The 12,426-nt window shown below is 43.2% G+C and overlaps 1 protein-coding gene across 3 annotated transcripts in view; it reads right to left on the bottom strand.

Moving 5' to 3' along the window:
* Nucleotides 1-12,426, bottom strand: part of GRM1 (glutamate metabotropic receptor 1) — a 616,944-nt gene that overhangs the window by 75,216 nt on the left and 529,302 nt on the right. For all 3 annotated transcript variants that reach the window (XM_068231980.1, XM_068231982.1, XM_068231983.1), the window contains 2 exons: nucleotides 10,857-11,025; nucleotides 3,696-3,822 (listed from right to left, as the gene is read on the bottom strand). In XM_068231980.1, coding sequence (XP_068088081.1) covers nucleotides 3,696-3,822; nucleotides 10,857-11,025 — 296 coding nt within the window. The remainder of the gene's footprint in view (nucleotides 1-3,695; nucleotides 3,823-10,856; nucleotides 11,026-12,426) is intronic.

Below are 12,426 nucleotides of genomic sequence, written 5' to 3'. Positions count from 1 at the left end.
CCCTTCTGCAAGCAGCCTTCACTCACCTTCCAGGCTCCAGCGATGAGCCACACGGGACCCTCTTCTCCGGCCGGCATCTCCGTTCTGTCTGACGGTCAGTTCCGGGTCGCGGCTTGATTACATCATCAAGCCGGGACCCAGGGCTGAAGTCAGACGGAGCGGAGATGCCGGCCAGAGTGGAGGGGGGGGGGCGCCGATCGTCGCGGGAACGGCAGGGAGGTGAGTGGATCCTCTTCTTTTCCCCCCTGCCGCCGCAGCTGTCAAACTGATCAGTATGATCGGACGGCGATCGTAGTGATCATGTGATCAGCAGCCATACGCGATGGCTGCTGATCACTCGGGGGAGATGTCGGCTGTCATATGACAGCTTAATCTCCCCCTCCGGGTGCACACGATCGCGTCGGGAGCGGAAACTGCGGGCCAGCGTAAATTCTACGCCGCATCAGGCTAGAACAGCCACAAGTGCGCAAGTGCGGCGTAGAATCTAATGCACGCGGTCCCGAAAAGGTTAAGGTTCACAGTCAAATTGGTGTCAGTCAAACTTTAGGATAAACAATAAGCATGGCAGCAGAAGCAAATATGTTGCTGCAGAACAGAATGGGAAGGGAACTTACATTTACATTTAATTGGGCTATTTAAATTCACTACTTAAGCAAGCAGTTTGTTGAAGGTAATCTCCATCTGCTTGGCACTTCCTACAATTTCACCTTATGGTGTTTTTATGCTGTCCTGATGTGAGGCATAACAGTCTTTTCTATGGCTTACACAAAGCAGTTATCAAGAAAACTCTATGCAGGCTGTTTAAAGCTAAGAAACAAAAAAGCACAATGACAAAACGACAGATTTGGACCAGCTTATTACCTACGCATTCAATGGTGACAGAAGTCAATATGTACAGGCATTTCCTTGTGAGGTTTAAGGTATATATTCTAGATTAAAAACTTATACAAATACATTATATCACAAAGCCCCCCAGTACATTATTACCTATGAGGAGGGAATGTTGTCTGAGAATGCCTGTCTTTGCACTGCACTGGTATGGCAAGCGTGACTATTTTTGGAAAGATGAAAGGCTGGACTGTGCCTGAACAATCAGATCATGCCTCACTGTCCAAATGTCTTCCGCTGACTGTGGCAGGTTATACAGGATTCTTAATTTGGTGAGTGCAGATGTTATATATTGGATACAGTAACTGATGCTCTAAGCAAACAGTGATATATATTATACCTTTTGCTTTGGACCATCAGCCATACCATTTAATTAATATATTATACCTTTTGCTTTGGACCATCAGCCATACCATTGAATTATCTATACATAGAGTTGATTAGTTTATTCTATCCGGATTTATTTTATTTAAAGAGGAACTTGTCGCAAAAATCTTAACATTTAAACACATACAAATAAGAAGTACATTTCTTCCAGAGTAAAATGAGCCATAAATTACTTTTCTTCTATGTTGCTGTCACTTACAGTAGGTAATAGAAATCTGACATTACAGACAGGTTATGGGTTAGTCCATCTCTTTATGGGGGATTCTCAGCATAGCCTTTATTCTTTATAAAGACATTCCCTGAAAAAGATTTATACAAAGATGCTGACCAGCCTCCCTGCTCGCTACACACTTTTTTGGCAGTTGGATGGAGCAACTGCCATTCACTAAGTGCTTTTAAAAATAAAGAAAACCCTGAGAACCCCCAATGAGAAGATGGGCTGGTCCAAAACCTGTTGGTAATGTCAGATTTCCACTACTTACTGGAAGTGACAACAACAAAGGAGAGAAGTAATGTATGGCTTATTTTACTCTGAAAGAAACGTACTTCTTATTAGTATATATTTACATGTATTTTACATTTTAAGGTTTTTCGCGACAGAGGTCCTTTAAGTTAAATTCAGGTGAATGCTTTGTAAGTTTCTGAATGAAAAGTTAAAAGCAGACATGGTAAATTATATGGTAATGTTGTGGCTAGCATGCAAATATAATTCACATTTTAAGCAGCTTGGAATTGAGAGAGTCCAAATCAGTAGGCGGTGCAAATCCAAGCTGCATACAATTTGAATCACATTTGCATGCAAGCTAGAAAAAGAAACCATCTTTTGTCCTGATAATGTCTCACTTCTGTATCCTGTATAAAACAGGACGCAAAAGTGAGACATGATCATATAATCATGAGGAGCTATTCATAGGCTTACAAATTAGTCATCTTATCAAACTGATCATACGCTTTCCATGAAAATGCATGTGGAATAAACTGATAATCCTTATCCAGTGCATGTAATTAGTGTTGGGCGAACAGTGTTCGCCACTGTTCGGGTTCTGCAGAACATCACCCTGTTCGGGTGATGTTCGAGTTCGGCCGAACACCTCATGGTGTTCGGCCTTTTAAGTTCGGGTTCGCCCCGAACTTCTGTATGCCCCCGAACAGGGCCGAACAGGGCCCCTGTTCGGGCGAACAGGGCCCTGTTCGGCCGAACAGGCCGCAATACGGCCCCCCTATGGGGTCGCAGGCATAAGGGGGGAGCATGCCCCGATCGCGGGGGGGGTCGGAAATTCCCCCCACCCCCTCCGCTAGCGCTCCCCCCTCTGCCCGCTTCCCCATTCAAAAGTTTCAAGAAGTACCTGTATAGCGGATGGCCTGGCAGTGGGCGGCACTGTGGAGTGAGGAGGAGGAGGAGTCCGGAGAGTGACGAGTTGAGGGAGGCCGGGCAGCGGGCGTGAGGTCAGAGAAAGGGCGGAAGTTCCGCCCTTTCGCTGACCTCACGCCCGCTGCCCGGCCTCCCTCAACTCGTCACTCTCCGGACTCCTCCTCCTCCTCACTCCACAGTGCCGCCCACTGCCAGGCCATCCGCTATACAGGTACTTCTTGAAACTTTTGAATGGGGAAGCGGGCAGAGGGGGGAGCGCTAGCGGAGGGGGTGGGGGGAATTTCCGACCCCCCCCGCGATCGGGGCATGCTCCCCCCTTATGCCTGCGACCCCATAGGGCCCCCAAAATAGGGATGTTCGGGAAGTTCGGGGTTCGGCCCGAACATGCCGAACATCTCGGCCATGTTCGGCGAACTTTCCCGAACCCGAACATCCAGGTGTTCGCCCATCACTACATGTAATTACGCATTTCTGCATAGCCCAGGAAGACTAAAGGGGCACTATGGTGAAAAACTGTAAAATGTATTTGTTCCAGAGTGAATGTACTGTATTTTCTTCACTTCCTATGTAGCTGTCACTTACTTCAGTAAATCATAATTTGGACCCCCTTAATGCGGGACTTCATGTGGGATTCTCAAGGTTTCCTTTATTTAAACCTTGGCAAGGTTTTATAGAAAGAAGTTGCCTGGCCTACCTTCTAACCTCCACACTATTCCAGCAGATGGACTGTGCCACTGCCCTCCAGAAAATGATTTAGTAAATAAGGGAAACCCCGAGAATCCCCATGAGGAAATTTAGTAATCCTATTGGTAAGAAATTCAAAGCCCTGAGATCATAATACCTTTTTTGAATGACAGCTACAGTACATATGACATAAACATTTACAGCGCATTTATTTTGAAACAAATCGATGTAAGTGTATACAAACACGTAAACAGTTTCAGCATCGTTGTGTGTTTATGTTTGTTGCAGTTTAACTACAGTAAGTAAATAATACTTATTTCCAAGATGAATAACATCTATAAAAGTGTAATCAATTTAGACCCACCAGTCAAATCAGGATTGGGCCACCAGCCTAGATCACAGGCGGTGCAGGTAAACTCGTCATGCACAAACTCATTCTCTTTGCAAGGGGTACAAATCCAACAACAGCTGACTTCTCCCTTCCGTATAACCTGTATGAAAAAACAGAAAAATGAAATCCACAGACAACAATGTTCCAAACTCTTGAGAAAAATGGTCTTGAGAAAGCCCTGTGGGTGAAACGATCGTCGACCTTTCTCTGTACCTCCTACCAACTGCTATGTGCCTGATAAGTATCACTGTGTTTTTTATCCATTGCTAATTGCAACATGTTGTTTACTCTATGAAGATGGAATTGGATTAAAGTGTTGGAGTTTATGACAAAGTGCTCCTGGAGCTTTCATTCTCTTGTTGTGTTATATATGGCTTCTGCTCTATCCAAATGCTGCACCGTCTTTTGAAACGCAATATATTTTGTTGAAATTCCCTATGTTGCCAGTTTACATGATGAAGTGACTATGTTCAGATCGACCTGATTTAGGCCTGGAACCCACTAGCAGTGCTTTTCTAAGCACTTATGATTTGAAAAACTCTTGCTAATGTAATGCTATGTGTGTGCTCCCACTTGAGGGATATGATTTAAAAAAATAATTAAATAAAAAATTACACATAGCATTACATTAGCAAGAGCTTTTCAAATTTCAAGCGCTAAAGATACACTGTCCCAGGCCTCAAATGCTTTCAATTGAAGTATTGATTTCATCTGAACACACTATTCATTTTTGCTGTCAAAAAACACTTGTCTTCTATATCCCTTGTAGAAAAAAATCTACCTCCAGTGCAACTGTTAATTTTAAAAAGTAATGGTTGAGCTTTAATATGCACTAATTAGGGAGCCCAAAGCATGCCATTCCAGTTCCCCATTGTACCTTTGAATTACCGGTAATGTGCTCTCTGATTAAGTTCATGTTTTTCATACTTCTGGAGAAGTTTTCATCACTCTTGGAAACTCTAATTAGCTGGCCTTTCATAATGATGTATGAGATTTCCACTTATTTTTTAATTTACAACATGCCAGGTTCCCATGGAGGTCAACTGGAGGTAGAAATGAGCAGATACGTGGTGTGAGGGCAAGCTTCTTGGTACTGGGGCACAGTTGTGAACTGGTAAAGGACACATGGTCCTTCTAAAATGTAATCGTTTATTTATGAGCACAGTGCTCCGTTGCATTGCAGAATAATTCTGCATGACAACTCACTGCCATACAATTCTATGGGGCTTTTCACAGTACTGTGCTGTAACTGATCACATTGAGGGCCCTTTCACACTGAGGCGGTGTGGTATTTTTATTGCACCCCACTGCTGGGCAATGAAAGTCTATGGAGACTTTCATACATCCGCATTATGGCGAGACACGACAGAAGTGACGTTTTTGCTGCACCCCCGACACTTCTCCTGCATGGAGATATGGGTTTGTGCAGGGATGTAGTTACTCGTCCTGGGGGAGGGGAAGTGGTTAAATTTAAAGTGTGCATGCACACATAAAGTTTCACTGGATTTACACAAATTATTTAACCTGTTACGTAATTTATGTAACTGGCATTATATATGCAACACCTATTTTGTTTGTGTAACAGGAGTGGCATATGTAATGTGTAATGTGTAAAATTACACAATGAGTTATATAATTTGTATACAACTCGGTAAATTTAATGTGTGCTGCCCAAACACACCAGGTTTGACAGGATTTAATGATTATACCCCATGATATGGCCTATTTTGGTAGGAATCCAGTTACAGTAAGGGCCCTGTTCCACTAGCGGCGTTTGCGATGCTGAATCGCAAAATCACAAACCGCTAGTGATTTTTTAAATCGCTACGGTTTGCTAAATAACATAGGAATCGCGGTAGGTTATTTCTACCGCAATTCATTTGTGGCTCAAACGCGATCGCGCTGCGGAGCGATATTTGCTGCGATTTTGCTATGCACACTATAGCATAGCAAAATCGTGAACGCAATTGCCGGAACTTTCCTGCATTTTGCGATTCAGCATCGCTAACGTTCAGTGTGACCCCCTTAAATGATACATTCATTTAAGATTTTAAAGAGTAACTGTCGGGCATAAAATCAAAAATAAATTCTTTATTTTTATCTGGTAAACAAGTATAAGGGCCCTTTTCCACTAGCAATCGCAATCACAAATCACAAACACCAGCGATTGCGATTTTTCATTAATTCTGTTATGCGATTGCGATTTGTGATTTTCATTTGCATTGCATTATCATTGTAAAAATCGCTCCAGCAAGCGATTGCGATTTGCGATTAGCGATTTCCAAATCGAATCACTGTAGTGGAAAATACTTCTCGTGATTTCTATGATAAAGTAACAACTCTAACGATTTAAAAATCACTAGCGATTTGCGATTTTGCGATTCAGCAATCACAATCGCTCTATTGGAAAAGGGCCCTAAAGGATGCTAACCAGGTAATCCAAAAGTTAAAATCACTATTTCTTTTCTTGTTGATAAATTATCATTCCCCAGTTTACCTGACTCTTATTTGGTACACAGAAAATTTGGTACACAAAAGAGAAGTTGCAGGGCATGCTGGGTTGTCTTTTTTTGCTTCTCTACTTCTCCTCAGACTTAACTAATGCAGCCTGATTGGCTGAAGCCTCTTTACCTCCTGTTTTCCCCTCCCACACCTCTGTTCCTCTCTGATTGGCCAAAATTTTCCAGGCTGAAACAATGCACTTTCTATAGTGAAGGGCGGGCAAATCAGGCAGAGGAGACTAAGGCTGGTTTACATCACGATTGGCTTCAAAATAGCTACAGTAAATATGGAAACTGTCTAGAATAGGATTCTCTACTTTTCCTTTATAAAATTCACAGGAATCATAATGTGGACAGTGCAATACATATATTATGTAAGTAGAGCAAGTATTTATCTACTTATATATTTGCTTTTTTTCCTGAGATATTATGGCTGACAGCTCCTCTTTAAAGAGTATCCAAGATATAAAAAACATGAAGCACAAAATTCCTACACTGAACCACTATAAGCCTTGATCCTCCTCTGGCATTTCCTGAAGGCATCAATGGAAAAATTAGTGAGTGGTCTGTATCATCATTGCTCTACAGCAGGGAAGGATGCCAAGAAGCTGAGAGGAATTGTGGCACAGTGAATAGCTTACAAGATCCACTGAACCACCAATGTTGCGGAGACTGCCTAGCCTACCCCTTTGGCTGTATTATCTATCTAGTGGTCCTGGGTTTGCTGGTTGGCTATTTCTACCTGCTTGACATTGGAAGAGTGAACCTCCTGCACTTCTGCTAGGATGCCAGACTGAGACTGTCATAGCCTGTGCAGAAACATTAACTACCTAAAGACCGCCCCACGCCAATGGGCGCGGTTGTGGCGGCAGCCCCAGGACCGCCAATGCCAATTGGCCTCAAGTCCTGGGGCTCTAATTTGCATGAGATAGCATCTCATGCTCGGAGGGCAGAGTTCCGCCCCCTCTTCAGTCTCCGAGCAGCAATAGCCACTTGGGAGACTGTTAGACGGCGTGCAGGTGCTTAACTTGAACCTGTGAGGTGCTTAACTTGAATCCTTGTGCAGATAGTTTGATACTCCTCCCTATATTGCCTGATGAAGCGGGGTTGAACCTGCGAAACACGTTGCATTCCTTTTTGGAGTTCCTAATAAATGTGTTTGACTGTCTAAATTGCAGTCGTTGTTGTGTCTGCTTGAGGGAGGTAAGACCACCACTTCCTCCTTCAATTTTGCCATTTAAGTTGTTTTTTAAGCTCATTTAATCTAATCTTATACTTTTGGCGCCTCTGTTCATTGTATACAATTTTTAGTCCACCCTTGGTGGAGGGTTGCTACCCCTTCTTCCTGTCTACAGAGAGCGACTTCTTAATCCTGAGTGGGGTCAGGACAATCTCCCCACCTGCCTTTACAGTGGTTGCCTGCTGGTGACCCTGACTTGTGAGTATCTAGCAATACAAATTTATTGCCACCTTGTCCAGTACGAATTACACTTTTGGGGCTCTTGGTGTTCCCTGTTTTTATTTCTTTCAATTGGCATTATCAATAGCTGATTTGCAACTTACTCTGAAAATGGCAAACAAAAAAGGTGTTTATTTTCCAAGGGGAAAATGGTTAATCAAAGTGTTTGTAGTAAACATTAACCTGTGGTTTATTAGTAAACACTTAATTATTCTGTATCCATTACACAGATTACCTGGGAGCTGAGTAGAAGGACTTGTTGGCAGTGCATGCAAGGAGAGCTAGCTAGTGAAATGATCTGCGCTGTTTATGTGATAAGTATAATCATCATACCGATAAGCCAAACAGGGAATTAGCATACTGTTTACTAAACAGTCCTACTGTGTTTTTGTGAGATAACTTGCCCTCTTGAGTGCCCAGGTGTTCAGTGTCTGCAAAAGAATTGCAGGATTGAAAATAGAACAAATATCCTTTTACATTTTCTCATGTCTGCCTAAGGGCTCGTTTCCACTAGCAGCCGTGGTTCAGGGTGTAATTGCATTTTCCAGACAGTGTGCATGTTTGTTCATGACACACGAATGTTGTCCATTACGGTGCTAAGTTTGTCAATGGACGTGCGAGGAAAATTGCTGCATACTGTCAGTTTTTTTCTGTACAGAAACACGTAAGGAAAAATACGGTAGGTAGAAACAACCCAGTGATAGGCTGTTAGTAATGCACTCTTCATGAGCGTGGCAGTTCCTAAGTCTTTCCTGGGACCATAAGCTAGCCCATGCATACCAGAAGATATAATAGCAGTGTAGAAACGATTTGCAGCAGTCACCACTACATCAGGCCCCTGCTCCAGGAGGACCTGCAGGGCTCGCCTTCCACTGCATTACAATGCAACGTCTTGTAATAGGTGTCGGATTGGGAAGACTGATAGAGAGCTGTGTGGTGGATTCCATGCTGTATTTTCCCCTACAGTATCTGCTAGTTCTTATCTAATAGAACGACCAATTAGTCACATTAGGGTAGAAGAGAGAATGGTCAAAGCTTCCAAAGAGGCAAAAATGAGTTTTACTTTGTATTTATTATTAATAAAAAGCTAATAGCAAAGAATACTTAAAGTGCTGTTTGTCGCTTGTATACGCGTGTGTGTGTTTGTGTGCGTGTGCGCGTGCGTGTGTGTGTGCGTGTGTGTGTGTCTGCGTGCATGTGTGTGTGTGTGCGCGTGCGTGCGTGTGTGTGTGTGCGTGTGTGTGTGTGCGTGCGCATGTGTGTGTGCGTGCGCATGTGTGTGTGTGAAAATATACTCTCAGATGAGCAACAGCACATGACACATTGCACTGTGTCTTTATTTCTTTATTACCAAAGACTGAATCAAAAATAAATTTAACAAAGCAAAAATGCCGCAGCGTTTGAAATGCAAAACAGTGTACCTTTACCATTTTCATAGGAATTAAAATGGTAAGTAGCAAGCAGGTCCTGGACTGCTGGTAATCAAATGGACCTTGTTTATTGATCAGAAAGTGTGATCACCTCTGAAGGCAGGGACACACAGCAGAGTGCTCTTCAATCCGTATTCATTCTTAAAAACTCACTCCCACTGATGCATTAAAAGCACAGTGACATCGCTGCAAATTTGCCGCGACCACAATTTTTCAAAAATTGCAATTATGGCTATTTTGCTGTGATTTTTTAAAACAAATATAATAGTGAGGCTCGAGGGCACAGCCAGGGGCGTAACAAGGTCCCACCGGGCCCCCCTGCGGCCCACTTGGGGCCGTTTGGGGGGCTGGAGGGGTTGCAGCATGAGGGGAAAGCCATGCTGCACTTCAGCGGGGAGGGGGGACGGTTCCCCCCCTCACCTCGGGCTCTCACCTCTGCACTCCCCTCCAGCGTTGAATAGTGTGAGTATGCAGGTGGCGGGCAACGGCAGATACATACCTTGAGTGCGCTCCAGCATGAATGTTCCTCTCTCTATCCTCGCATGCGACTTCCTGTTTATACAGGAAGTCGCGTCAGACACTAGAGGGAGAAACGTCCACGCTGGAGCGCACGGAAGGTATCTATCTGCCGCAGCCCGCCGCTTGCATACACAAACTATTCAACACTGGATGGGAGAGCCCGAGGTGAGGGAGGGGGGGGACCTTCCTCCCTTCCCGCCGAAGTGCAGCATGACTTTCCCCTCATGCTGCAACCCCTCCAGCCCCCCAAAACGTCCCCAAGCGGGTCCCGAGGGGGGCCTGGGCCGACCGCGGGGCAGGGGCTGCAGGCCCTATTGTTACGCCAGTGGGCACAGCTACTGTAAAGATAAGAGAATCTGAGATGATATTAGGGTCTTTTGTGCAAAACCACAGCTGATATTCTTTTACATATTTTTGATGGGTCTTCTTGAAAATGCTTTCTTGCTGTTCATTAACATATTAATCTGAATTTTCACTTCTGAGAAGTTAACATTAGATTTCTTCCAGTTTTTACTTATAGCTATTTTTGCTGCCAAAAAATATAAAAAAGCTTATTCTATGAATGTTGGAATGCCTCAATCTTCTCATGTATAAAATCTGTCCAGGGGTCCTGTCTGATCACAATGTGAAATAAAGACTGCAGAAACCATGAGATACAGTTTTGACACCTTTGTCTATAAATCTGAAATATAATTGCATTTTCTAGTCAAACTGTTTCCTTACCGCTGTAATAGAACCGCTAATATATTCCATGAAATAGTCTTAAAATCTAAAGCACTGTTCATAACTTCAGAGTCAAGTATACAGTACATAATATTATGATGTTGTTGATTAAACTGAACAAACCCTGTTCAATTGTAAGGCTTACTATCACAGACAGTTGCTTTAACAATTAAATAAACCCAGGGCCGAGTTCTGTACAGACGCGTTGCTAGGCTATTGCCTTGTGATATGTTCTGCTGCTATGGAGGTGGGAAGAGGGATGACAGCCTGGTGCATATCGGATTAGGAGAGGTAAGGAGCAGAATAATAGCCTCAGCCTGCACTCAGACAAGATTGTCCAGTAGCCATTGGGACCTTTGTACATGTGCTTGATTCTTGCCATAAGTGGCCTGCATTGGCCAAGAGCCATCTATCTAGTGTGCACATGGCTTTAGAGTATTTGTCATTGAAGAGCCCAACAACAAATCATGCCAAGCCTGGTGCATGCAATGAAAACACCTACCTTTATTTGTCCTTTTGAACAGGGATCACTGCACACTGATCGGACCATTTCACTTTTGTTCATTTGCATTTTTTCATCATAGATAGTTAAGTTTCCTTCATGCCAAGTTCCTACGAGAACATAATCGTAGTGGCTTGGCTCAGTGTACTGAAGATTCATGATATCATACCTAATGGAAGAAAAAAATTGTTTTTTATTTAAGTTTTCCCTAATCTGTTTTCAAATTTCATCTGTATATTCCTTTTGTAAAGCAAAGTGGCTGCAATATTTGGCACACCCCTGCAAATATGTCACAAAGTAAAGTGTCTTTAAATTAGTTTTTTATACTATTTAAAGCTTGGGGCCCCAGTAATGAATTTTACCCAATTTTACTCAATGGATATGGAGCTCCAAAACCTACCAAGGACAGTTAACGCATCAGAGAGGTGTAGAGTAAGGAAACAGTTTGTTAAGGATTACCCCTGTGCAATACACAAATATACAGGTGTTCATTACCAGCATATAAATAATGAAAAGCTAACAAGACTGATAAAGGAGGGCCCCTAGTGGGACCCTCTCTAGTCCAGGGGCCCAGGTGCAGTTGAAACCTCTGCATCCCCTATTGCTATGCCACTGTACGTATGCATAAGAAATAAGGAAAAAAATATTGCTGACTACCAGGTCCAAATACTCACAGTCCCTTTTACTTTGTTACACAACAAGCCATGACTGGACAGAAAACTGCAGCCAGCTGTGTCACTCATAACCAAAACCCTGTCCCATAATGGGTTTACTTATGTATATATATATATTTTTAACAAAACAGCGAGGAACCATGAGGACCTCAAAGCTCACAAACTTGGTCATTGAGTGACTGTGTTTCAAGGTTAGAAAAGGTGGGCGGAGGCAATTACAACCAAATACATACCCAGGCAACGCCGGGTCATCAGCCAGTTGTAAATATTTCAACCAGCCCTGTTCATAGACACAGAGAAAGACTAAGAGCACTTTTTCACTAGGCGCAAACCACATTGTGTCCATTTTGCTGATCTAAACAGTACCTGTTGCTGTTTTTCCACTAGTGCTAGTTGTTTTTCCCTGAATCGCAATTCACAATCACCAGCCTGCATGATTTTTGGTGCAATTACACTTGGTGGATTACGGCGTAATTGCAGCTAAATTGTGGTAGTAGAAAGTGATGGAAATGCAATCGCAGCACGATTTTTCCTAATGGAAAAGGACCCTGGGGTTAGATTTACAGTGGGGCATTGTGGTGGCTGTTATGGCCACATTGTGACGCGGAATGTCGCATTGCAATACAAAACCAATGCGCCTGTTACAGTGCACAGGTTTGGTTGGAGAGTGATATCCCAACACATAAGGCCCATCAACAGTACAGTGAAGCATACTTTTCATTGCCTGTATGTGACGCAAGGTACAGATATTGTGCCGCTCTCTTTTCCCATTGCATCGTATTCCCACTGAGTGCAATTCTCATTGAAAACCTAGCCTAACTGTTGCAACTGGCATAATTGTATTTTCAGCGAACTCCAGTGAAAATAATGGAATAAAAAAAAGTGCTTCAGTTTTA

The sequence above is a fragment of the Hyperolius riggenbachi genome, chromosome 4 (genome assembly GCF_040937935.1).
Source record: "Hyperolius riggenbachi isolate aHypRig1 chromosome 4, aHypRig1.pri, whole genome shotgun sequence".
Lineage (NCBI taxonomy): Eukaryota > Metazoa > Chordata > Amphibia > Anura > Hyperoliidae > Hyperolius > Hyperolius riggenbachi.
The sequence above is the reverse complement of the archived record's forward strand: the minus strand, read 5'-3'. Positions and strand labels throughout refer to the sequence as shown.